General features: G+C 37.9%; 1 protein-coding gene across 5 annotated transcripts in view; it reads left to right on the top strand.

Annotated features, from left to right (window-relative positions):
• The window catches only part of UTRN (utrophin), a 342,938-nt gene that overhangs the window by 218,351 nt on the left and 101,416 nt on the right, over positions 1–23,171 (top strand). For all 5 annotated transcript variants that reach the window (XM_059469342.1, XM_059469343.1, XM_059469341.1 and 2 more), the window contains 2 exons: positions 6,368–6,540; positions 11,914–12,070. In XM_059469342.1, coding sequence (XP_059325325.1) covers positions 6,368–6,540; positions 11,914–12,070 — 330 coding nt within the window. The remainder of the gene's footprint in view (positions 1–6,367; positions 6,541–11,913; positions 12,071–23,171) is intronic.

The raw sequence follows: 23,171 nt of genomic DNA, 5'->3' as shown, positions 1-23,171 counted from the left end.
CAATCCTGGCTCGTAAGCTACTTTCAGCTCTCTGGATTCATTAATGTATGTTCTACAGAGAGAATGATGAGTGCTGTTACTGTGGTCGTAATGCAGAAGCCAGATGGCATTTGCAGAAGCTTGCACGGCACTCCCTTCCTATGCAAAAACAGAGTCACATTACACTGCAGTAGGCTGGGCAGTTTTGGCTTTGTTCAGTCATAAATATGTGACTGCTGGAATTAGTATTAACACATTTATGGTGCCCCTCAGATGTTGAGTCTATGCCATGCAATGGAGCCACAGAGGTTGTTGAAGGCAGTATGGTGTTCTCAGCCTTCCTGTAAGTGTATCATCATTCTTGTGATACAATGAATTTTTAACTACACCATATGTCACCTCTTATCCAAGAGGCTTAAGTGCGCGTCAAATCAACTTTTTAGAAACTTTATGTGTTGGTACAAGGCTCTTGGTAATAAAAACCTTTGAAAATTAGAAGTGAAAAGTATCCCAAAATGGGTTTTCCCCCAAAAAGGTCCTGGTTTTTCTTCATGAAATATCTGAGAGTTTAAGTGGTAAATACATTTTTGTCATATCTACAGCATATTGCTTTGATCTTACACTTAAGTTGCAGTGGCGGCAGTGATATTCAGTATGGTCTGTGTATGACACTTGAGAGAGGTTTGATGTCCATCTTTATGCACTTCTGGCAATAGTGGAATTAAGCTAATGGCAATTCCACCTAAAAGTTTTCAATGTGTACACCTACTTCTGAATGTGAGTTCATTGTAAATGGATTGCTTAACAGCAGCAAACTAACACCTTTTCAGAGGCCACTGCAGGCAGGCCTCTGGAAGAGCAGATGGGATGAGCCTTTCTAAAGGCATGACTGTTCTCTGACATCAGAGGAGAGACTTCCTGGATGAGATGAGATTTTTATAGCCTTCTTTTTACATGAGCATCCCTTTTTCCCTACTACTCCCAGCATTTTAAGGCTGAGACCAATAGAAGTCCAGTTTCCCTTTCACACTGGCTACTTTGATACACCTCTATCCTGCCCTTCCTTAAGAGTCATCAGAAAGTGAAAAGCTCCAAGTAAAGCAGAGGCTAAAAGGAATATCTACCACAGCAGTTTTGCCAGAGGCAGTTGGCAGAAGCAGGTAAAATGTACTTGGTTCAAGATAAACTAAACAATGTGCTATTAAAAAAAAACAAAACAACAAAAGGTCAATTCCTTTGCTACCTGCAGTGAGACCTCAAAGAGCGAAGTTCTGGCTGTGGTGTGGCGTTACGTCTGTGGTGTGCAGTTATGTCCTTTGGTTGGCACTGACATTTTTCTTCCACCTATTCCAGCTTGAAGATTTTTCTGCAGGTACTTTGATGAGCCATCATCACATTTATTCATGACCTTTGAAAGATGCAAGTGCAGCATTTCTGTAACCATGTCTTTGCTGACTTGAGTGCTGTCAGTGAAGGCAATGGACAATCATTTTCATGAGACTTTCTGTACACCTGTTTCACTCACAGGCATCATCTGCATTGGGTGCAGGAGGTACAAAACTGTTCTGGCAAAATAGCCTGGGAGTAACTTTTGCTAAGGAAAATTCAATTTTTCAAGCTGATTTTCATTTATGAAGAATCAACTTCAAGCCCACTAATTCCTTTTGAGATAAGCATGTGGTTCAAAAGCCACATACAAGAGATGTATCTGGGTATTAAAAGGTTGTAGCACTCTGTGTGCCAACACAAGATGCTGCCAGGCTTGTTGCACAGCATCGGCATTGTACCTGTATGTCCATTTCTTGCAAGCCATTTGTCGTTTGCATGGCATAACTTGCCATTCCTGATATGTGGTCAGATGTTTACAAAAATACAGTGGAATTCTGTTTCCTAATAAACATAAAAATAATTGGAGTGTAATCCAGAATTTTGCTGTATGTAGTAAAAGATTGATGAGTCCTGCCTTTAAACCCTATGTGAAGCTATGATTTGGTACAGAATGCTGTTGACTTTTTTCTGGAGAGACTAAGTTGAGTTTTGTGCCCTATATGTAAGAAAAATTTGATTAGGGTCTTGATAAAAGAATCTTTAATACTATGGGAACATATTTCCCTTACAAAATAAAATAGCTTCCCTGTTTTAGATCCTTGTATTATTACCCCAGAATTTTTAATAGTGAGAAATCAATACAGTAACACTTTGTATGTTTCAGAATGCATAGTTTCTTCTACTTTAATTTGGCCATAGAGTTTTCTTCCATTAGTTTTTTTTTTTTTATCTTCATTAGTTGTGTTTCTATCTTCTACAAAAGTATTTGAGCCCTGTAAAAAGGGAAATACTTTGACTTACCATCCTTACTGGTATATTGTCAATACAGACAAAACCTGAAAAAATGTGAGTAGAAGTGAATCTAGTTAGTGAATAGTTTAGAGCGTAATCTAGAAGTGAATAGTTTAGAGCGTTGCAGAGTGAATTAGAGACCCTCTGGACTCATAATTTAGAAAAAAGATGCATCATGTCTGAGTTTGGCTTGGAGCTTTCTTGCCTTTTTTAAAGTATTGATAGTTTCCAAAGGACAATTATGCCTAATGCTGTAACTGCTTTTAACATATCTTTGCAATTTATAAGGGGGAAAGAAAAGACAAATGTTTAACAGCTGATTGAGTTGGGTTCCTAAATTGGGTTCTGTTCCAATCTTTCTCATATACTTCATTTACCCTGGGTGTGTCACTCCAGTCTGCCATTGGGCTGTTCTAGTAGCAACTTGTTTTTGGGTCCTTTTCAGTACTTCCATCTGCAGCCTTACTGAGTGGCACATATTTATACATTCTTTAAAGACACATGCTCTTCAGTTGTCATTGCATGATCATTTAGATTTTATTCAGTGGGAGTTAAAGCAAGAAGGTTTTTATTATGGAGACAAGGTTTAAAATCAAATCCAAACATATAACGAATTCTGCAGGAAGAAAGGTAAAGAGGGAGAGAAGCAAAGAAGGCAGAGAAGATTCAGAATGGAAATAAAATTTTGAAATCACCACATCAAAGTGGGAAAAGGCAGCAGTTTGATCTTAATACTTAAAAGGAATTTAGGGAAGTGTCAATGTTTTAATAGTCTGGCTAGTGTTAAGTATGATCTAAATGCCAAGCTAGTTATTTCTTCTCCTTTCTACCTTTCAAACTTTGGAGCTTTCACCTTGATTTATACATAGGTTTATTTTTTCCTCAAAAAGCTTTCTTTTAATTTAGGGCATTAATCCTGCAAGCACTTGCATGTGAACAAATATGTTGACCTCTACAATAAATTATCAATTCAGTTTAGCAGCCAAGTGCACATAAATATTTGCAAAATTAGCAAAATATGGCATCTTTATAGTAGTGCCTTAAAAAAAGTTGATAAAGCAAGAAGACATTTTCTGCTTGTAGTGTATTTCTTTAGGATTTTGAAGGTTTTTTCTATTGTGTTTTTGTTTTGTTTTTCTCTTCTCTGCCCTTTGATTTGTTTCACATGCACTGGGAGACCACTCTGGTCCATATCCCTTAAGCACTGGGCTGAGAGCAGTGATGGAGTTCCACAGTTCTATCTCCCTCTTTATGCGGCAAAAGCAACAGAATTTTTTCCTCTTCTCCTGCATTCCCTAGTGTATTGCCCCTGTGACTCTGAATATGGGAACGTCCACGTGATAATAGGGGAATACTTAGAGTTTCTTCTAAAATATTGCAGAATTGAAAGTGGATTAACTCTAGAAAGAGTTAATCCTCACTGGGACCCAAGCAGGCATATTCAACTTTTTCCATCCCATTTTTTGCCATGTAGAGGACAATAGAGAATCAAAGACCAAGAAAAAGGCAGGAGAAAGAGAAATAATAGATTAGGAGGAACATAAATGGGGGGGTTTACGGAATGAGAGTCCTTTCCACTTTGAAGAAAGAAATTTGAAGGTAGGGCAACCACATATTTACAAATAAGACCTGAAAGACTTGGATAACACTGTGAATAAAGGAGCATATTGCCAATTGCTAGCAATTACAGTAGTCTTAGGATGAGGTGGGAGCCCATCATCCAGAAGACAGTGCCTGAATAAAAATCCAGATGTTTTATATCATTATTGGAGAAAACTAACTTATTGTGCCCATTTCTTGCTGTTAGTAATTTTTCACATCCCACTTTCCTGCTGTACGTCTTCCATGTGCACACTGATGTGGGGTATGTTATTTGATTTTCTCTCCATCTTTTCTTTGAGGGCTGTGACAAACTCACATTCAATAACTTTATCAATCCCATTGGGTTATCTATCAGCTGGCAGTGGTTGGTTGGATTTTTTTCACCTGGAAAATGGAAAGCAGAAATGAGAGAGAAGTTAATTATGAAACTTTATTCTTTGAACTGATTTGTCTCAACATGGTTATTACAGATGGGACTCAAGAATGTGAATGGCAGATTTATTGTGCCTTAATCAATGTAACTTGATGACTGGAAAATGTAAGAATCAAACCCATTGTGAATGAAACATTTTTGAGCAGGCATGCAGAATTGTCGTCTCAAGTAAAACCATAGAATGCTTTATGAAGGTTCTATAATGAATGGATTTACAGTTAATATTGTGATTGTAGAAGGAAGATTAGAGATCAGTTTGTTTTTGATGAAGTTGTCATTTGTGACTTTGAAGAGGCCAAGAGAAATGTTTTGCATGACCTGGCTTTTGTAGCACAAATTCATTGTACTTGGAATTGTAATTCTGTGCAGTGGCTGTACCTCCTGCTCTGTGGGATTGAGCTGGGTTTCACTGCACCTGCATGGATGCTGGAGTTGTAAGGACAGGAGCTGCAAATATTTTTAGATTAGCACCTAATTCAGCTAGTGACTGCCATTTTATTCGGGTTGGCTGATCATCTGACAATTCCATTTTGTTTTTTCCTTTTAAATGTCATTTTTGTTTCTGTGTTTAGAATGGTGATTTTTATCAGGTTGTTTCAAAGACAGAAAAAGTGTTTTTTTACCTGCTTTAAAGAAGGGAATCTTAGTGCAAATAAAAGCGGTTGTCCAAAGTCACACAGTAGCTTTTCTGGCCATACAGAGCTTCACCCGTGCTTCCCTCTCTCTCTCACCTCCTTTCCCACTGCCCCATCTCTCCTCCCTCCTCTTCTTCACCTGTATCCTGACTTTTTTGTTTTCTTTCCTAACTCTAGAAAGCTTTCATTCTATCTCAAATTCATGGCTACTTTTCCACTTCCATTTGTATATGTGCCAGCAGGAATACATCTTTAGGATGGGGAGGTAAAAAAGCCCCTTCCTTTTCTGCGTCTGGGAACAGATGGTGATTACTGAGGAGTTGATTGGAAGAATAAAAACCTTTAACGAATTTCAGATATTTGATTTCCTCCTTTGCAAAAGAAGTTTATTTACATCTGCATCAAGTTCCTGTCATAATCTTCGTTGATTAATCCTATTGAGACAGCCAGTACACCTCCTGGCTTTCAACACATTTACATTGCTTTATTGGAGTATACATAGATGTGATGTATGGATGCTAGAAACCATTGGCAGTGGTGCAGGAAGTTTTGTTTGCTCTTTTTATGTGTTTTAAAAATAATACTGTGCTCAATTAGATGAAGACAATATCTGTAATGTGTTTCTTGAGGCAGATGGTAGATGAGAGAATAAAATGTGTTTAATTTCTAAGGGGAGGAGAAATGAATCAACAGAATGGAAATCACAAGCTTTTCTTTTTCTTTTCAGTATTTACTATGAAAATCAGATTATAATATATCCTACCATTTTATGTCTAACTCTCCATATATTCAGGCCATTATGCAAAGTAGTTTAATTGTAAAAGTGGACTTTTGGTTGCTGTAACCATTTAGCTGCAGTTTAGGGTTTAAAGTTAAGATTTTAGTTAAATGCTGTGTGACCTAAAATACTAGGTAAAGGCTGCATTTCACTAGACTATTTAAAGTTTCTGGAATGTTTTGTTTCAAAGAAGAAAGAGATGACATAGCTAAGGCTGAATCGGTGTAATTTCTGGAGAGGAAATGAGTTTTAGTGCATTTGCAAATGCCACACTGTGTGAAATGCGTGGGTGAACAGGAGACAGTTAGTTACCTTCAGTGCTACAAAACACAACATCACAGAACTTGGTGTTTATAAATCTACTTCCTTTTTCACAGCCTTGGATGACTTTCAGACTCCTTTTATCACACTTAAGAAAGCTAGACCTTTTGTAGTGATGTTAATAGGACTGCAGGTTTTCTCCTGTGCATCTTTTATCAGAGACACCCAAGGAAGCTGGAATACATGCTCTGTCCTACTGTTTAGGAGCACTCATGAGAGTCAGCTCTCCCCTCCTCTACTTACAGAACTATGTTTGAACTTTTCTTGCTGGTATTTCAGGACATCCAAGCTGAGATTGATGCCCACAATGACATCTTTAAAAGCATTGATGGAAACAGACAGAAAATGGTGAAAGCCTTGGGGAACTCTGAGGAAGCTGCTCTGCTCCAGCACCGGCTTGATGACATGAACCAGCGCTGGAACGACCTGAAGGCAAAGTCAGCTAACATCAGGTAAGTAATGAAAACATCAAGGTGTAGTGGGGGACAGGTCCTTTCTTCTTAGAGGTTGACAAATATGACCACAGCATTGAAATGATCCATGTACTCTCTTTCATGAAGGATCCCTTCATGAAAGTGGAAATATTGAGTGGAAATATTAAAACTTGGTGAACTTTTTCACCAGGTAGGCTTAACTACTTTTTTTCTCTTCAGAGCTTCACAGTTGTAGCTTGCTGACTTTGTACCAAAATTTCCAGAAAGGTCATTGAGTCTTTCTATTGTAAATCAATGGCAGTGTCAGTGAAATAATTCTGCAAATCTGCCATGACTTTGAGGAGAAATCAGAGGTTTGTTGATCGTTTTGTTTTTCCAAAATTTTTGTTTTGAGATTACTAAGTTACTAAACTTGCATCTTAAGTATCTTGATCCATTTAATTGGTTTTAAATTATTAATTCAAATTAATAATTCAGTTGCTGCTATTCAATTTAAACATTTTTAAAGTACTTATATTAATCAAGGAATGCATTTTACAGTGTTTTGACCCTATCTGTGCCAAGCTTAAGTGTGATAATAGTTAAATCTCAGTGATGCCACTTTTGAAATAGATACTGCCATGTTCATTATTGAATTAAATTCTACATGAAAATTAATTACACAGAGGATAATTTCTAGAGCTTTTAATTGCAACAACTTGCTTGTTGGTTTGAGAAAAGTGCTCCTTTAAAACAATGTTAAACATTCATATGGATATTCCAAAGGCCAGGAAAATGAGCCAACCTTGAAATTCAGGCACAAGAGTTTGAATGACTGAAATAGAGGGGAATATTTCATACTTACTTTTCATGTAAATTTTATCCCATCACCAACCTTCAGATGGTGAACAGTTTCATTTAACTGTTAAATCAGCTCCTTGAAAGCCCTTGGAGGACTCGAACCCAAAGAACCAAGCAGTTTGGTGTGGGGCCTTGCAGAGACTGGCTCCACCACATGCACAGTTTAATGCAAGAGCTGTTGGACTTGAGATGTTAAAAGCTCTATTCACAAGTTGGTGTGAGAGAAAGACAAAAGCATGGTCTTAAAATCGTAGCTTATAAATTGTGGAGTCCTAGCAAGAACCATTGGGTTGCTTGACCATTCCTGGGCTTGGTCATAATTTGGGAGAAATGGATGGCCATGAGAAAGGGCCTTCAAACCACTTATCCTGTACAGCTATGAGTTCCAAGGCTGTAGTACAGAAAGATTGATTGTGCTCAGAAATTGAGAATACATTTTCTGAATTCAGACCCATCTTTTCTGTTCTTCATAGTCGTGGCTTGTGTATCCATTGGACAGCATTAATGTTGCTCTCCTGGTACCTGCTGTGCTGCGGAGCCACATGACACTGGAGATCAAAGTGTAAGATAGGCAAGACAGAGAATACTGGTGCAAATCTAAGAAAAGGATATTATCCTTTCAAATCTCAGTCACTACTGAAAAGAGCATAGTATTTCTGAGTTAATGTATTTGCTCTGCTCTTTGATTGCAGTTCACTTTTCTAACTTGTGCAAGAGTCCTGAAAGCCTTCGTAGGGGAGTAACAAAGCATAGAAGTCTGTTTGCCTTCAGTTTTTGCTTTCTTGGTGTATCTTTTTACAAGGATGAATTGGAAAGCAAAATTATATGGATGACTTAGTGAGAATAACATGTAACTTCTAGATGCTAGGACTGAAGAATTAAAAAGCTGATTGTTTCATAAAGGGTTTTAGCTTGGCATAGTGCTTCTAAATTAAAGTTTCTCTAAGCTCTTTAGAATATTTTCAGGTATGCATACATTCCAATTATTCTGATTTTTAATTGCTGAAAATACTGCTCTCCTGAAGAGAGATTGCATGAGTTTTTCTCATCACTTCAGTCCTTAGAGCCGGTGTTGCTAGTCACTGTGCTGAGTTTACTTCTTTGCTACTGTAACTAAAGGGAGTTCCAAACTGGAAAAGCCGTGCTTTTCTGACATATTTTTAAATCCACAGAAGCTGCTTAAACCTGTACTTGGAGTTTCTATGATGCTGCACCTCTCTCCTTGAAATTGTAGACTTAGCTTCTTTCTTTTTCTGTCTTTATCTTACTCCCAGGAAGAAAACAAAGCTGCAGGCTTGTGGGGGGTCTGCTTTTTAAAGCCAAATGTTTAGGGGAGATTCGTTTCTCCTAGGGCAGGAGGTGTGAGGATGTTAGTGTTTGGGGGAGGGTAGAGGTAAAAGCATGGGACAAACGGAAAAGGAGTTTCTCTCTGTTTCTCTATATTTAGACCACCCACCAATCTTTTTTTATTCCGTGTGTTCCCTTGCCACTCAGCAGGAAAAGTGCTACCTCCATAGCAGAATCAAAAGCTGAGGAGGTCTCCAGCTGTGAAGAGAGCCTCTCAGGGTCAACAGAAGGGGAGTTGTGTCAGAGTTGCTGTTTTCTGGATGATTTTATTCAGCATGGGCGGGAGGGGGAGGGAAGGGTTCCTCTCAGTCTGGTCAGTTGGACGGGAGCATCTGTGTTCTTCAGGTTCATCCAGGATTCCCTTAGGAGTGCTTTTGCATACCCAGTGGTTGCTGCTGGTGAATATTTGTGCTCCAACTCATGCCCAGACACAATCATCTATAACTGACCTCGATTTTGATCAAAGCAGATTCTTAAGCCATCACTTGACCTAGTAAATCCCTGAGATTGCCAATTCACTTGTCACATGAACACAAACACCTGAAGCTTTGTCTGCAGGTTCTTTATCAGTAAGGTACCAACTCCAAAGCAAAGGCCAGTAATCCCGAGAGAGAGAACAGTAAAGCCCAAGAAACATTTCAGAACTTCTGCATAGTTTATCTTCTCTTTCTGATAATGTCTGTATGACAAATATAAATATGATACTAAAACTTTACACTGAATTGCATTTTAAAGCATATCTTGATTCTCTTGCTCCTGTGCAGCATTTGCTTTGAATGGGATTTACTGAATGTGTTTCTTTGTTCCCCAGGAGAATTGAATGCTTGTGTCTGCTTTTCAGCTGCTGCATCTTACTTTCACTTTCAGTATTGCTTTTGATAAGATTAAAAGGATAGTATTCTGGAAAAATCCAGGCTGATGTGATGAGTTTTTCCCTGTTTATTTTTTCCCTTTTTAATATCTTTCTTTGGGAGGTTAAGTCACTTTGTACTTGGTGAAAAATTTTGAAGTCCCTGCTGGTGTAGTCCATTTCCTCTCCACCCCTTACTGCCCTACCTCTGCAGGATTAACTTGCACTGGACTTTGAAACCATGTGCTTGCTAGTGTTATTTTTGGTATTGACATTAATTTGGCATGCACACAAGTACTTAGTGGTAAATTACAATGTGTTTTATCCTGTAATATATGCAATATCATTCCCATTTATATCAGATTAGTTGTTTTACTATGAATGTCATTGCATTGTATGTTACAAAGTGGTGAATCACCCTTAAATTGTCCTTTATCTAGTTACAGGAGTTTTTTCCCTCCTTACAAAGCTCCAATTTATTTTGCACACAAGAATTCCACTAAATAATTAGAGCAGAATCTTGAAGCCTCAGAGAGTGCCAGTTTTGAGGGGTGAGAGCTGCTTATATATGCTAGAAACAGTAATATGTCATCATGAATAGAGATTTCACTATCAAATGTACAGAAAGCTATAAATCTGAACATTTTAATTGTAGTTGCTACTGGAAATTCTCAAAGATACAGATATACTTTTTTTAGCAAACAGAAGCTAATAGCAACACTGTTAAGTTCAAATGTGGGCTGCCTTGGCTTAGATGAGAGGGCAATATGTCTCCTCTGCCTGATAAGTAAGAAGTATAACTCTTTTCATTTCAAGAAAGAAGGGCCAGTTCTGAGTACCTGAAAAAATATCAGGAGAGTGGAGACAATACATTCCGCTCAGAAGCTGCTGGCCTGCACACCAAGGCCAGCACAACTTGCTTGTGCTTCAGTGCATGGTGGGATGCTGACTCTGCATTTAGGCCTGACCTCCTAGAAGCTTGTTGCTATTCAGTGTTGTGATAAAGGTATAAGTGAGACCAATAAGGGACAATAGAAACTATAACACACAAAATTATAGGCAATAAAATGTCACTTCCAGCAACTACTTTAGTTTCATATTTTTTCCCAAGTAGTTACTTTCCTTCACAGGAGTTGCTTTCCTTCACAGGAGTGAAGAGATTAGGTTCCTCTTCCTAAAGGTACTTGGTTTATCCTTTTAAGAAATATGGATTTTTTTTCTTTGTATTTCCCTCCTTATATACTCTTACTTGACTTCTTCCTTGATTCATCTATGCTAGTATTGCTGGGAGATCTCAGTGTGGCCAAACTTAAGCTTGTGTTGGCTTTAACCTTGTAGCACATCATCCCTTCAATCCAAATGCTGTTGTATCAGCCCCAAACATTCACTCTAATGTCACTTGAATGATAATACAAGCTAGGTGAAAGTTTCTAGGTGTGATTCTCAGAGAATCAGAAAAAAAAAAGATAGCCAACAGTGCGCAAAATAGGAAAGGGAATAGAGTTTACTTCATTCGTCATTCAGAAGCAGGGAGAAACTTGCAGAACTGGTGTCAGACTACACTGAGAATCATTCAGCTCTACTCCCCCCTCTGTGTGAAGAAAGAAACTTTTTTTTTGCTGATATAAATTAGACACATGCTGATCTTGAATGATAGCATAACAAAGAATGACTGCAGTAAAAGAGGGGTAGGCAGTCCCTTTTGAAGATTTCTATGCATATTTTTGGCACTGCAGGGAGAAGACACTGAATCTCAAGGTATTTCTGAAAATTATTATTAAAGAAAAAGATATTGTGGAGTTTGATTTATTTGTCAATAAAAGTGAGGAAAAGATTCACTGTATTAGTAGTCTAACAACATTGATGAGAGATGATTTATTAAGCAACCGTGTGTCACTGACTGATATGTTCAGCAGCACAGGCAATTTGCTATTGATAACTACTGGTAGAACACACTGGATTTTGCTTCTGGAGAGGCAAGGTCCTGGTGTGAAAGAGTTCAAGTTTGCAGTGCTTTAGCTCACAAAATGATGTTTGTGTGTGTTGCACAACAGTGGGGGAGTCACTACAAAACACAGGAATTTTTTATGTTGCTTAGACTTTCAATGTTCAAGGTTTTTGATAAGTTACAGCACCAGGGACATATTTGTCTGTGTTCCCCTGTTTCTCCTTTGCTTATTTTGATTTGGTGTGCAAAGTGTTCTGAAATAAGGTTTGTTTTTTTTTTTTTTAACACAAAGTTGCTTTGTAATTAAGCACTTGAAACTTTCTCATCTTAGTGATGGAGTAACTTTGTTTTCCCAAGCTGGTTTTGCCATTCAGGGCTTTAAAGATGCTGTTATGCTGTATCACAGGGCTCACTTGGAGGCCAGTGCAGAGAAATGGAACAGATTGCTGACATCCCTGGAAGAGTTAATCAAATGGCTGAATGCAAAAGATGAAGAACTGAAAAAACAAATGCCTGTTGGAGGGGATGTTCCAACCTTACAGCAGCAGTATGACCACTGCAAAGTAAGTTGCTTAAGTTTTATGGATATGCTACTGTGAATTATGGAATGAAGCAAATTTTTGTATGGGGGAAATGATGAATGCTTCCTAGTGACTTATTTCTATAAAAAAGTTCTAGCTCTCCACCCATTTTGCTTACCGCCTTGCCTATTAAGGCACAACTAAGATACACTATAAAATTTCATCTAAACCATTTTTGAGGCATATGTTCAGTCTAAACACTTTTTCTTTACTGTTCCTTGATATTTTAGGAATTCTGATAGGTGAAGCTGTTATTTTACTCTAAAAGTTAAGGCATGCAAACGTAAGAAGTGACCAAGGGTCATGAAAGCAAAGATGAATGTAAATTCAGTAAAACTATGAACAGTGCCCTTCTATGTGTTATTAAACTCAACAGTGATAGCAGCCCCCTACCCATGCACATTTACACTGCAAAGATGACTCAAAAATATTTCAGAGAGCTAAAATTTTTTCTATGTATTGTGCTGTTGTAACTATAGCATGGTTTTCTGGTTTTGCTTGTCCTCTTCTGGTTTGTATGTGACAGACTATTAATTCCTCAATAGTTCTCGACTGTAAAATAGTCACTTGCATCTGCATTTCTTCATTCATGTAGCATGTGGAGTCTGTCTTGCCAACTCTGATCTGTAATCAAGTGAAGATGATTTTGCCATTGGAAAAATTCAATCTAGTGAAGCTGGTTCCATCTCATTTGTTGTTCTGTACAGTGTAAAGAGAGAAAGAGAACAATGCAGCATTATATAGCTAATTGCATGATAAGTATGTTCCCCTCTGCCAGCTACACTGGTGTCTTTTCTGCTGCGGTGTTTGGTGAGGGCAAAATTTAAGTTTGGAAAAACTTACTAATACAGAAATACTTGGAATACTGTGGGGAAGTACAGTATGAGCAGCACTTTTGCATCTTCACTACAAAATAGAAGTGCTTAAGGAAATCTGCATACGTTTCTTCTTAATTTAGTCTTTTAAAGTAAATTTATTAGCATAAACTCAGGAACTTTGTTTCTTGAGAGTTCATCTCTTCCTAATCCACTTAAAGCATCAGGCTCTGTTTGTAGGTGCATCTGCTGTGATTCTTTTTATAATGATCAAATGGTGTATTGCTAGTGCCAAAGAGCAATAAAAGGCTGAAACAGAGCCAAAATTATTTTGAAGGAGGTCAGTAGAAGGTGGTAGACCTCTACAGGTTGTTTTCTAAAGGCTTGTTTGTGTCTTGTGTAGATAACGGTGTGTGCACGATAGTAGCAAATAGTACTAGTAAGTGCCTCTCATCTGAAGAACGCAAATTGATTTATAAAACTGGGGCTTTATTCTGAAGTGGAAAAGTTTAGTAGTAATGGTGCTGGATGGCTGATTTGGACCACTAGTGAACTGCAGCAGTATGAAGGAGAGAGCACCCTGGCCTGTTTAATCCTTGCCCTTATGCTTAAAGAGTAACTGATATTTTGTTAGGTGTCAAGGTTAAGACTCTCATGAGTTTATCCGGGAGCTTTTGGAGATTATTCTTTCATTTTTCAAAAAGGCAATTTTCTTGCAATGTCACAGTGAGTATTGGATATAGTTGCCTGAGTCAAGTATTTAATATGAGCTGCATTAATGGTCTGCAACAGCACGAAGTTAAAGCCATCCTGAGTATCACTTTATTTTTTATATACATATGCCAGCAAAAGCACTGTATACACTTGCAGGTATTTCTTAGATGATATTTGGATGACTATTTCCAAACAGTTATTTTGTTTGGGGAATCAAGAAATTCCCATATATCTTGTAATGATACTGTGTATACCAAATACCAATTATTAGTAGACAGCATTTCACATTCTGTTAAAGTGTTGCTTATTAGCTACTGCCAGAGGAGGGGAGCTGAACCACAGCTGTCTATTGGTTTGATTCTCATGGCAATGCTTCACTGCTGTTTCTTAGCAGGAGCTGTTCATTCCTTGCTGAAGCTGCAGTTTACTAATAATAAACTTGATCAAGTTGAAAAGTTGTTTTTTTCAGAAAGAAAGTGAAAAATGAAGGGGTGAAAAAAAAAACCAACCAAAAGCTGACAAAATAAAACCCCAAAGTCTCTAGAAGTCCTTCTGCTTCCTCAGCAAAGTTAAGTGATTGATTGATTGATTGATTGATTGATTGATGTAGTTAGGATGCTGGATAAAGTGTCCAGGAGGGCACTTGGCTGAGGAGCACAAGTTTTATTCCTGTAATAATTTTTTCTTTTCAAAAGATTATGCCAAAACTGCCCTTTCAGTGGATTTTTTGTAAACTTTCTATAATTCCATGTTGTCAGTTGCTCTGTGCCTTGTAGTGTGGGTATTGCTGGCTGGTGTCATTTGCTTTGCTGTTAAGGTGTTCATTTGGAATTTCCTGTTAAGCTGGGAGTTTTCAATGTTTAAGGTGTAACTGTGTCAGATGAATATTGCAGAGATATGATTTGATTTCCCTAGCTCTGAAGGATACTCCCTTGATTCCACTTCTCATCACCAGCTGTCCTGGTACTTTTTAAAATGTTTCTTTGCCCATGCTTCTTCAAGCATTAAACCTCCTGAACATTTCATTTTTAAGATTTACCTTTGATCAAAGGGGTTTTTTATGATCCCTTGTTGAGTTTCTGCAGCAGCACATCAGCTAACCTTGAAAAGGTTCTCCCAGGTCTGTTTGTGTGCCTCTGCTCTCCTCTTTCCTTTAGTTTCATACCTAAATGTAGATTTGAAGTTGTCTTGATGCAAATTGAGCAGTTCAATACCTCACTTTGTCTCCACTACTCTGTGACCCATTTTCTCCGTTTTTCAACTTGCTTGCCTGATCTTGTCCTTGCTGGCACTTCCAAATCTAAGTGGTAAAATAGTGGCTCAGCTCTGTAAGATGTGCCCTCATGTTAGTCCCATCTCCTTTGCTTTATTTTTCTGAGTTCTGTTGTATTAGCATTACTTTTTGCCTCTAGTTACTCAATAATTGTTGTTTTTATTAACCTACTTTTTTCCCTTCAGATACAGGGAATGAATTCTTTGCTTCAACTTAATGGCACTAATTCTATAGACCTCTGTTAGTATCTCCCTCCCTCAGTGCTTGGCTTCAGCAGTGCTAGATAGATAAGTACAGTATTCTGTGACAGTTTGGGTTGGCTCACATTGTTTGGGTGCTACTGAGGTCTGTTTGGACCGGAGGAAAGAAATGGCTTGCTGTTTGATTTTTAAACTTGTTTTTGTTTTAGATATCTCTCATTCTCCTGTGTTTTAAAAGCAAACATTGCACAGAATACTGTTAATAGGTTGATTTAGCCTATATTTCCCAGCTTAACAGAAATCTTTCAGGATGTGGCAAATATTTATAATTTTTTGACTGTTTTTGTATGTTGTTCAGCCAAACTTCCATCAGCTGGAAGTTTATCACATACTAAATGCTGAGTCTATCAATAAGCACATCTAGTCTGGGTGTTGAGTGTTGCTCTGTGTGTTGCAGGGGCAGGGCAAAAGGAAATTTAAACAATGGTGCATGAATTTCCTATTTTGATTATTCGCAAAAGTTCTTTGTCTTTAGAAGAGGGGTTGTGGAACAAGAAATCCTAAGAATACTGGAAGATTTGGGATGGTGAGAAGTTTAAAAGTACTTGCGCTGAAAAGTTGTTCATATGGAATGTACTTACAGCTGAGTCTATATTCACACTCCAGAAGTGTGGGACACAGGGAACAGTTTATAGGGAAAAGAAACCAAAGGCACTTAGCCTTTCAGAATTTACTGCCTTTTTTTCCCCCCCAAATTTTATTTTCTCACTGTTGCTAGTTCTTAGCAGCAGTTCATGTTTCCCTTTCATTCTGTTCTTTACCAGTCTTCCATGTAAATATGTATTTAGGGTTTTAATGTGTGTGATGCAAATTTTGGTCAGCTGCATAGACCAAGAACAAAACCCCACACCAGCTCATCAAAACTGAAAAACCAGAATCACCATCCCAAGCCTGTTCTTCCCAGACTCTATCCCTCAAAAATCCACTCCTACTTGCATATTATAGTATGCCAGAAAAAAAAATCTGCAGCATTACCATGAAAAATTAGTGGAATTGCTGTTTTTGTGCTTGTGCAAGTACCTAGGGTCACACGTGTGTACAAGAGGAGGCAGCACAGATACTGACACCTTGTTCTTTGGAGATGCACTGGGACCTTTATGTATCTCATTTTTCTACTGATAGAGTTTCTGACTGTAGCTTTTTGAAAGTATGCTTTTGCTAAAATACAAAGAGTCCCTAAAAGCCATAAATCAGTGTGGTTTAGATTCCAGAGAGAGAACCAAGATGTTTCAAATTGAGCAGAAATGGGTACCCTCTTACATAAATCCTGTTGGCATGTGTCTCCATAAATGAACAAATGTCTAGCTAATGCTAAATAATGCATGCATCTTGGATCAAAGAGATGCTTCACTTAGCTTCATTTGAGCTCAGAATGAATTGGCAAAGGACCTGTGAATGTTTGATTGATAATTTTATATCCAAGGATAGGTCATTAATATTTTAGATACTCTTCAAACTTTTTGGGTTGCTGTCTCTGTATTTCATGTTTCAGACTTGTTTTGTTAAAGTAATCAAACAATGAAAGTTGTAGTATTTCAGTTTGTTTTACTCAGCTGTTTTCACTTAATCAAAGGTGTTAGCATAGCCAACTGGAAACTACTTTCTATGTGTTGTTATCCCTTCAGGGTGCCTGTAATTCTGTTATTCTCTTAAACAGTGGGAAAACTATGTGAGGAAAAAATCTATTTCTAGCCTTGAGCTTTTCTTCGCTTTTTCAGTTTGCCCCTGACTTTGGGCAACAGGCTTCTTCTTAAATTACTTCCTACTTAGTTATTCTAGATTTGTTTTTCTGGTATATTTTCTGTATTAAAATCTGTTTCCATGTTGGGAATTACTAAATCTAAGAATGAAAACAGAAGCATTAAAGTATTGGTGCTGCTTTAGGCTATACTCTTAATATACTCTTAAGTATAGAAAAAGCTTTATTAATTGTTACTCATTTTATCACATAAGACACCAAGTACACAAAATCTCTGCTGCTTAGAGGTGGTCAGCTAAATTGGTTGGTCAGTTAATGAGTGGTTGCTAAAACATTAATTTTGACTACAGTGTGAGCTATGAAAGGAGAATTAAGTGGTCCATGGTTGGAAGTGGAAAAGCAATACAGCCGCTTGCTTAGAGGAAGAGCTGCAACTTGGTGTGATGGAGAAGGATGTGATAGAAGCAGGAGCTTGAGCAAGATGTACCACGCTGCTCTGAAGCAGCTCTTTAAAGTCAGGATGTGCTTTCAAAAACTGCATGCTCTAGCAAGAAGAAGAATAGCCTTCCCAATAGTCTATCAGCATTACCGAGGGGTATGAGAACTCCTTAAGTAAACTCTTTAAAAACTTAAGAGTTTTTTAAGAACTCTTGAAATTTGGCATATTTGAGAGTCCTGAATGTTGATTATTGGTGAAAAAAATCTATTGTACTACGCTGGAAGTATGTACAGTACAAGGACAGTACAACTCATTAATCTTTAACTGAGACTTTTCTTTGTGGGTGTGTTTAGGAGGAAAAAGGGGAAATTGTGGGTGGGAATATTTTGTTACAGGAGAGGAAGACTGTAGTTAATGTTTGAAGTTAAATGAGGATGCTCAAGTGGACAGACTTATATCCATTGCTCACTAAGGATTTTTTTAAACTGATTTGTGCATTACATGACTGATTCAGGTGTGTGTCACTGCTTTCCTGGGCTTTTTCTCCAGAAGAAAGATGTGCAAGCAAAAGCATGGGACAAAGAATGAAGTGTTAAATTAGGATGCCAGTGCAGTGTATTTTTAACTTTGACAAAAAATAGTTTCTCCTGGCTGTATTTCATCTTGTTCCCAGAAGTGTGGTTGTCTTGCGATAAGTCAGGAAAGTTGCAACAGATCAGTACTTAAAATAATAAATAACCTGCATAATAAAAGAACAAATTATTCTGTCACTAATGCAGAGTAAAGCAGGTTATCTTACTGTGGAAAGAAACAATTCATGGACACTTTTCCAGTACAATAAGTGAAACATTTCTGTGGTGTTGCCTTTTTCATAATATCATTTTGATGTACATAGCTCGTGCTGCTCTTTCCTGAGGAATCATTGTCTCATTTGTTTTAATCAAAGACTCCCACATAATTTTTTAGGACCTCACTGGGTCTTTTTCAAACCACTGAATAAAGGAAGATTTGTAGATATCCTCAAATACCTAAGAGGTCATTCTGACATTGCTGTGGAGGAGAATGGTTGTGTCATAAATTAGGCTTACATTGCAGAAACAACACAGCAATCAGCCTTTCTCTTTGTCCTTAAAAGACTGCCTGTTTCTGTGGTATCTATTTATTTCACCTCACAAAAGACCACTCTAGCTCCATCACTGTTAGGAGTAGCCCATCTACAACTAATGACGTCTTGTAACATCTTGATGCACTGGAATGTAGCAGACATCTGTTTCTCTCCTGTGTCTTGTGGCTGGCTGTGGCCTGACCTTCAGGGGTGAGCCATGAGCACAGCCAGGAAAGGTGATGGAGCACAGGCACATTGGTGACTGATTTTTAATCTCCACCCATAAGACAGGCACTCTATTCTCTTAGCTACATGTGTTGTTCATCTTGCTGTGTTCTTCTGACTCTGCTATATTCCTCAGGAGCTAAAGTGACTGCTATTGCATGTGATACTTAGGATGAAGTTGCACCAATGCAATATTTGACACTGTAATACAACTGTGGCATTTTTTTGTCATTTCTGAGGATGCTCAGTATTTTGTTGGCTGTTTTTTGATAAGTGGCATATTAAACAAATTATTTCTGGGACCTGGCAATGAAACTCCAAAGACCTTTTCTCCTAAGCTGTAACTGCTCAGAAAAAGGCTCATGGATTTAAATTTGTGTATGTTTTTTTCCTAAGATTAGTTAGTATTTCAATTGCATGTAAAAATGCTGGGTGCCTCCTGAAACCCAGGGATGATATGTCACCAGATGAGCTGCCTCACTGGATCCCAGAGATGGGATGGTATAAGGAAATGAGACAGGACATTTCTCTGAATGCAAATATTGTTTTTTGCTGAGGTCTGTTTTTCCAAAGGCAGAGAGCCAGGAAAAAACACTGGCACAGTCACACTGAATCTGTTTTTTCAACTGGAGAGTGCTGCTAGAGGGCCACAATAATACAGGATCCACTGCCATTTTTTCAGATGCTTTCATAGCCTGTATTAGAGATGAAAACTGTTTGTCCTGCTCATACCTTTCTCATTTTGACACCAATTTGAGGTTCTTTCTGTATAGTCAATAAAGCCAGCTCAGCTTTCCTTGATTTCTCTGGGGTCTGTTTTGATAAACTAAGAAGAAACTCTATTTACCAAGGCTGTTCACTTGTTGTTCAAGGGGTGGAGTGGAGCTTGTAGAGATTAATGCAAATCTTAAGAACCTTTTTATATAACTTTCACTTTTCCATGTGAAATCTGTGCAAGCACTAGAGAGATTTATTTTCTTTCTTCTTGTGTTCTTCGTGGGCAGAGTCCCCTATGCATCACTGTTTTGGAGAAACTGAACAGATACATTAGTTTATGATGCACTTCTTAAATATACAGTAAGAGAGAGGCAGTTACCACTTTTAAATCCTCCTGAAACTTACTGCATTTGCAGACAGGGACTGGTGAAGAAACTTTATTTTCTGTTAAGGGCATCTTAATCTAGATCCTGCTTCTTGCTGCTGGAGGCCCTTTAGGGAAGAAGAATATTTATTCCAGTTAACTCCTGAACTCAAGGATCCTCAATCCCTTGTTATTACTGTCAGTAATTCACCCTAGGAAGATCAGCAATAAATTGGAAAAATTGTGTTTCCATGGCAGCCACCAACTCCTGTTTTCATGCAGATTCTAGAGACTGAAGCTACGTTTCAAAATAGGGGAGGGGATGGGCTTCTGCTTTTTCTTACACTTTTCTGTTAGTTTTCCTATTTCGGTTTTGTTGCACTTTTAGAATGCAAGGGTAGTTATTGGTTTAATAGGCAAGGTAATGTCACAGGAGGTATTTTGTTCTGGTTTGTTTTCTTTCCAAGAACTCTTAACCATAGCTAATAGTTGTTCCTAGACAGTTACCACACATCTGTATCTTCTGACCTGGGTTTCAGTGAATTTCTCTCCTCCAGGGTGGTTAGTCTGTGGGGCTGGGAAATACCTAGGAGTGTTACTAGAAGCGGTTTTCTTCTCTGAAGTTTTAGTCTTTCAGCGTGGATGCCAAAGGGTGCTAAACCGAAAATGATGCTTAAAGATTTGAATCTTTCTTTTTAGGGAAGCTGCTGGAGGTTATATTTTTGCTAGCATGTGTTTCCTTCAAAGTGAATTCAGTGCTGTGCTTCAGAAAGGTGTTATATTGGGTCTAGAGTTCCCACTCCCACACCTTGAGCTGCTAGAGGTCCTTACTACTTACAGACTCATCCAGAGTTAGTTGTTTTGGGAGAAAGATGGAGGTTTTTTCTTTTAATCAGATTTGGAACCTGAATGGCGCCTTTTTGGAATCTCATCTTGTGAGGCTGGTAACATGATTCCTTTCCTCACGCCATTTAAAGTATCGTCAGTAGTTCTCCACATCAGAAGACTTGGGGTACCCTGAGCTTCAGTATTAAGGTACAATTCCTCCATGTAGTGCTGTGCCTGGTAGGTCTGCAGTGTCTGCAGTCATTTCTAAGAGTTACTGGGATTACTTTGTTTTAGTCAGTAGATTACAGAATTTTATAAGCATGGTGTAATTAAGATAGAAAATATTTTCTTGACAAAGTGGCTGTTGATTGTGTGGGTCGCATTCCTTTTGGTTTATGTCTTGGCTTTGGGGTGGCTCTTTAGGCACCTCTTTCTGGAAGGAATGGTGTGTTGTCCTCACACTTTTACTACTAATGAGTTATTTTACGTGTTTATTTGGTCATCTTGTAATTTATTCCCCTATAATGTGTGAGGACACTTTAAAAGCATCCTGTACAAAACCTAAGTTTTCTCAGGGGTCCTTTCTATCTTGTTGCTTAATGACAATGGAACATTATGTCAGTGCTAGTAGTGAAGCTACTGTGTCCTAAAGTGGTTTCAAGCACTATATATTAACTAGATGTCAAACTTGGTAGCCTGCTCTGCTAAATACACAATACAAATGCAGCAACTTCTGTGACATGAACAGCCTTTTCTGATTCTGCAGTGAATGAAGATCAGCATTAACTCTAGTTTTTGATAGTCTGAGATGCTATGCTATTACTGATACATGACTGTGCTGTTAGGTGGCTGCTGTTGGTTATTCCTGTGATGCCTCAGGTTTGAGCTTTTATATTTTTCAGATTCTGTACTGCTTTAGTGTGTAGTTCTGAGCTTCATATTAAGGGATGGTAAGCTCTCTTCACAGAGTAGCTAGACAATTTCTTCTCTTGCTGGGACCAAGGACAACTGATCCAAATTTCATGCTCAAGAGCATAAACAATGTGGACTGAAGAGAGAAAAACAGGAAGGATGAGACTTCATCAGCTAAAGCTATAACTGGACAATTAACTCCAATATGCTAATGGCCCAGAACTTATAAAAGTGAGAACCCTCATGACCGATCATCCATTTTGTGACCATTTTGGGTTCATCTTGGATGCAGCCCTGGCTGGGCTCTTGTACTGCCCAAGGTGTATCCGTTGAGGCCTTCTAATAAATACCTACTTTATCCTTTAACTCAGTTTAGCCTCTGTTCCAGGTCTGCCTTCACAAGGCATCACCTATATCCTGTTTCTCTGTAGGACAGATTTTGAGGAGGTGTGGGAAGCTGAATAATTCTTCTGAATTTCTGGCCACTGGGGGCTGTTCCTTAAATGAACAGGCATAGCCTGTAGTGAGAGAAAACATTTCAAAGATGTTCTGAAAGAACTTAATACTTGCTGCTAATGGTAATTCATGTATTTTATGATAAGATTTTAATCTTTTAGACCTTTCTTGTTAAATGAATGTGTAAATCTAGAGGAAAAAAATCTCTATGCCAATGTTTGATGGTATAACACAATATGCCAATGATACTTCACAGTCAGTTTTATAGTATTGTTGTCAGCAATTATGTGTTTGCAAGCAATGTTTAGAAGCTTGAGAGTAAACCAAAGCCATTAATCATTAAAATGTTCTGATACATTTTTTTTCCCTTTTGTTTGAAGTCAGACTGAATTTTATGCATTCTGTCTATGTTACTAAGGAATTTTTAGTCTAAAAGTCCTAATATTGGCAACATAATAGATCTTTAAAAAACCTGCAGACTTCCTCTCCCTTGAAACAGCTGGTTTGCAGCTTCCATGCTTGAACAATTTTTAAAATATAAAGTAAAATATTGTGATTAATGAAAGGGCTATGCTGATCATTTTATAAACAGTCATTAAAAAATCCATATTTTATAACTGTGTGATTTACTTGGGTCTAAATTAAAATTTTCAGTACCAACAGAGGCTTGAATGATTGAATCCAGTCATTACTTTTATTAGTATATTTTTCATTAAGTCAGTATAACAGGTCAGCAAGAATTTAATATTTGCAGTAATAGAAGAGAGAATAGTAAATGAGAGTTTTAAAGAAATTACTGGAACAAATACAAATAATTTTTCTGTTATATATTACTGCATGTCATTTAAAATTTCTTTTCACCTTGTTCTAGGTTTTATGCAGTCTGTATTTATTTACCTTGGAATCAATCTGATATGAAGTCTTTCTTGTTTCTTTCTATTTTTAAAATAACAGCTGTTTGTACACTCTCTCTTTTTTGGTTCCATCTTCTTTTTGAGTGATGGATGTGCCTCAGAAGAGAGATGCTAGGATTTTGTGTAAGCATTCACTACCTTGAAGGGATAAGGTTCAAGCCAGGGGAGAAACCCTCCAACAGAACAAAATGCTGACAATGTAACATTTTGATGCCCTGAAAGGAGAGGGAAGACTAATTGCAAAAATATTTTTATCATCAAATAAATGCAAGGGAGGGGGAGGGTGTGATTTTTAGGTAAATTTCAGTGGTATCTGCTAATTTTATCCTGTGCGTGTGATTTTTCAATCTCAAGTGTTGTTG

Source organism: Ammospiza nelsoni, chromosome 3 (genome assembly GCF_027579445.1).
Source record: "Ammospiza nelsoni isolate bAmmNel1 chromosome 3, bAmmNel1.pri, whole genome shotgun sequence".
NCBI lineage: Eukaryota > Metazoa > Chordata > Aves > Passeriformes > Passerellidae > Ammospiza > Ammospiza nelsoni.
This window is presented reverse-complemented; position numbering and strand designations above follow the sequence as displayed.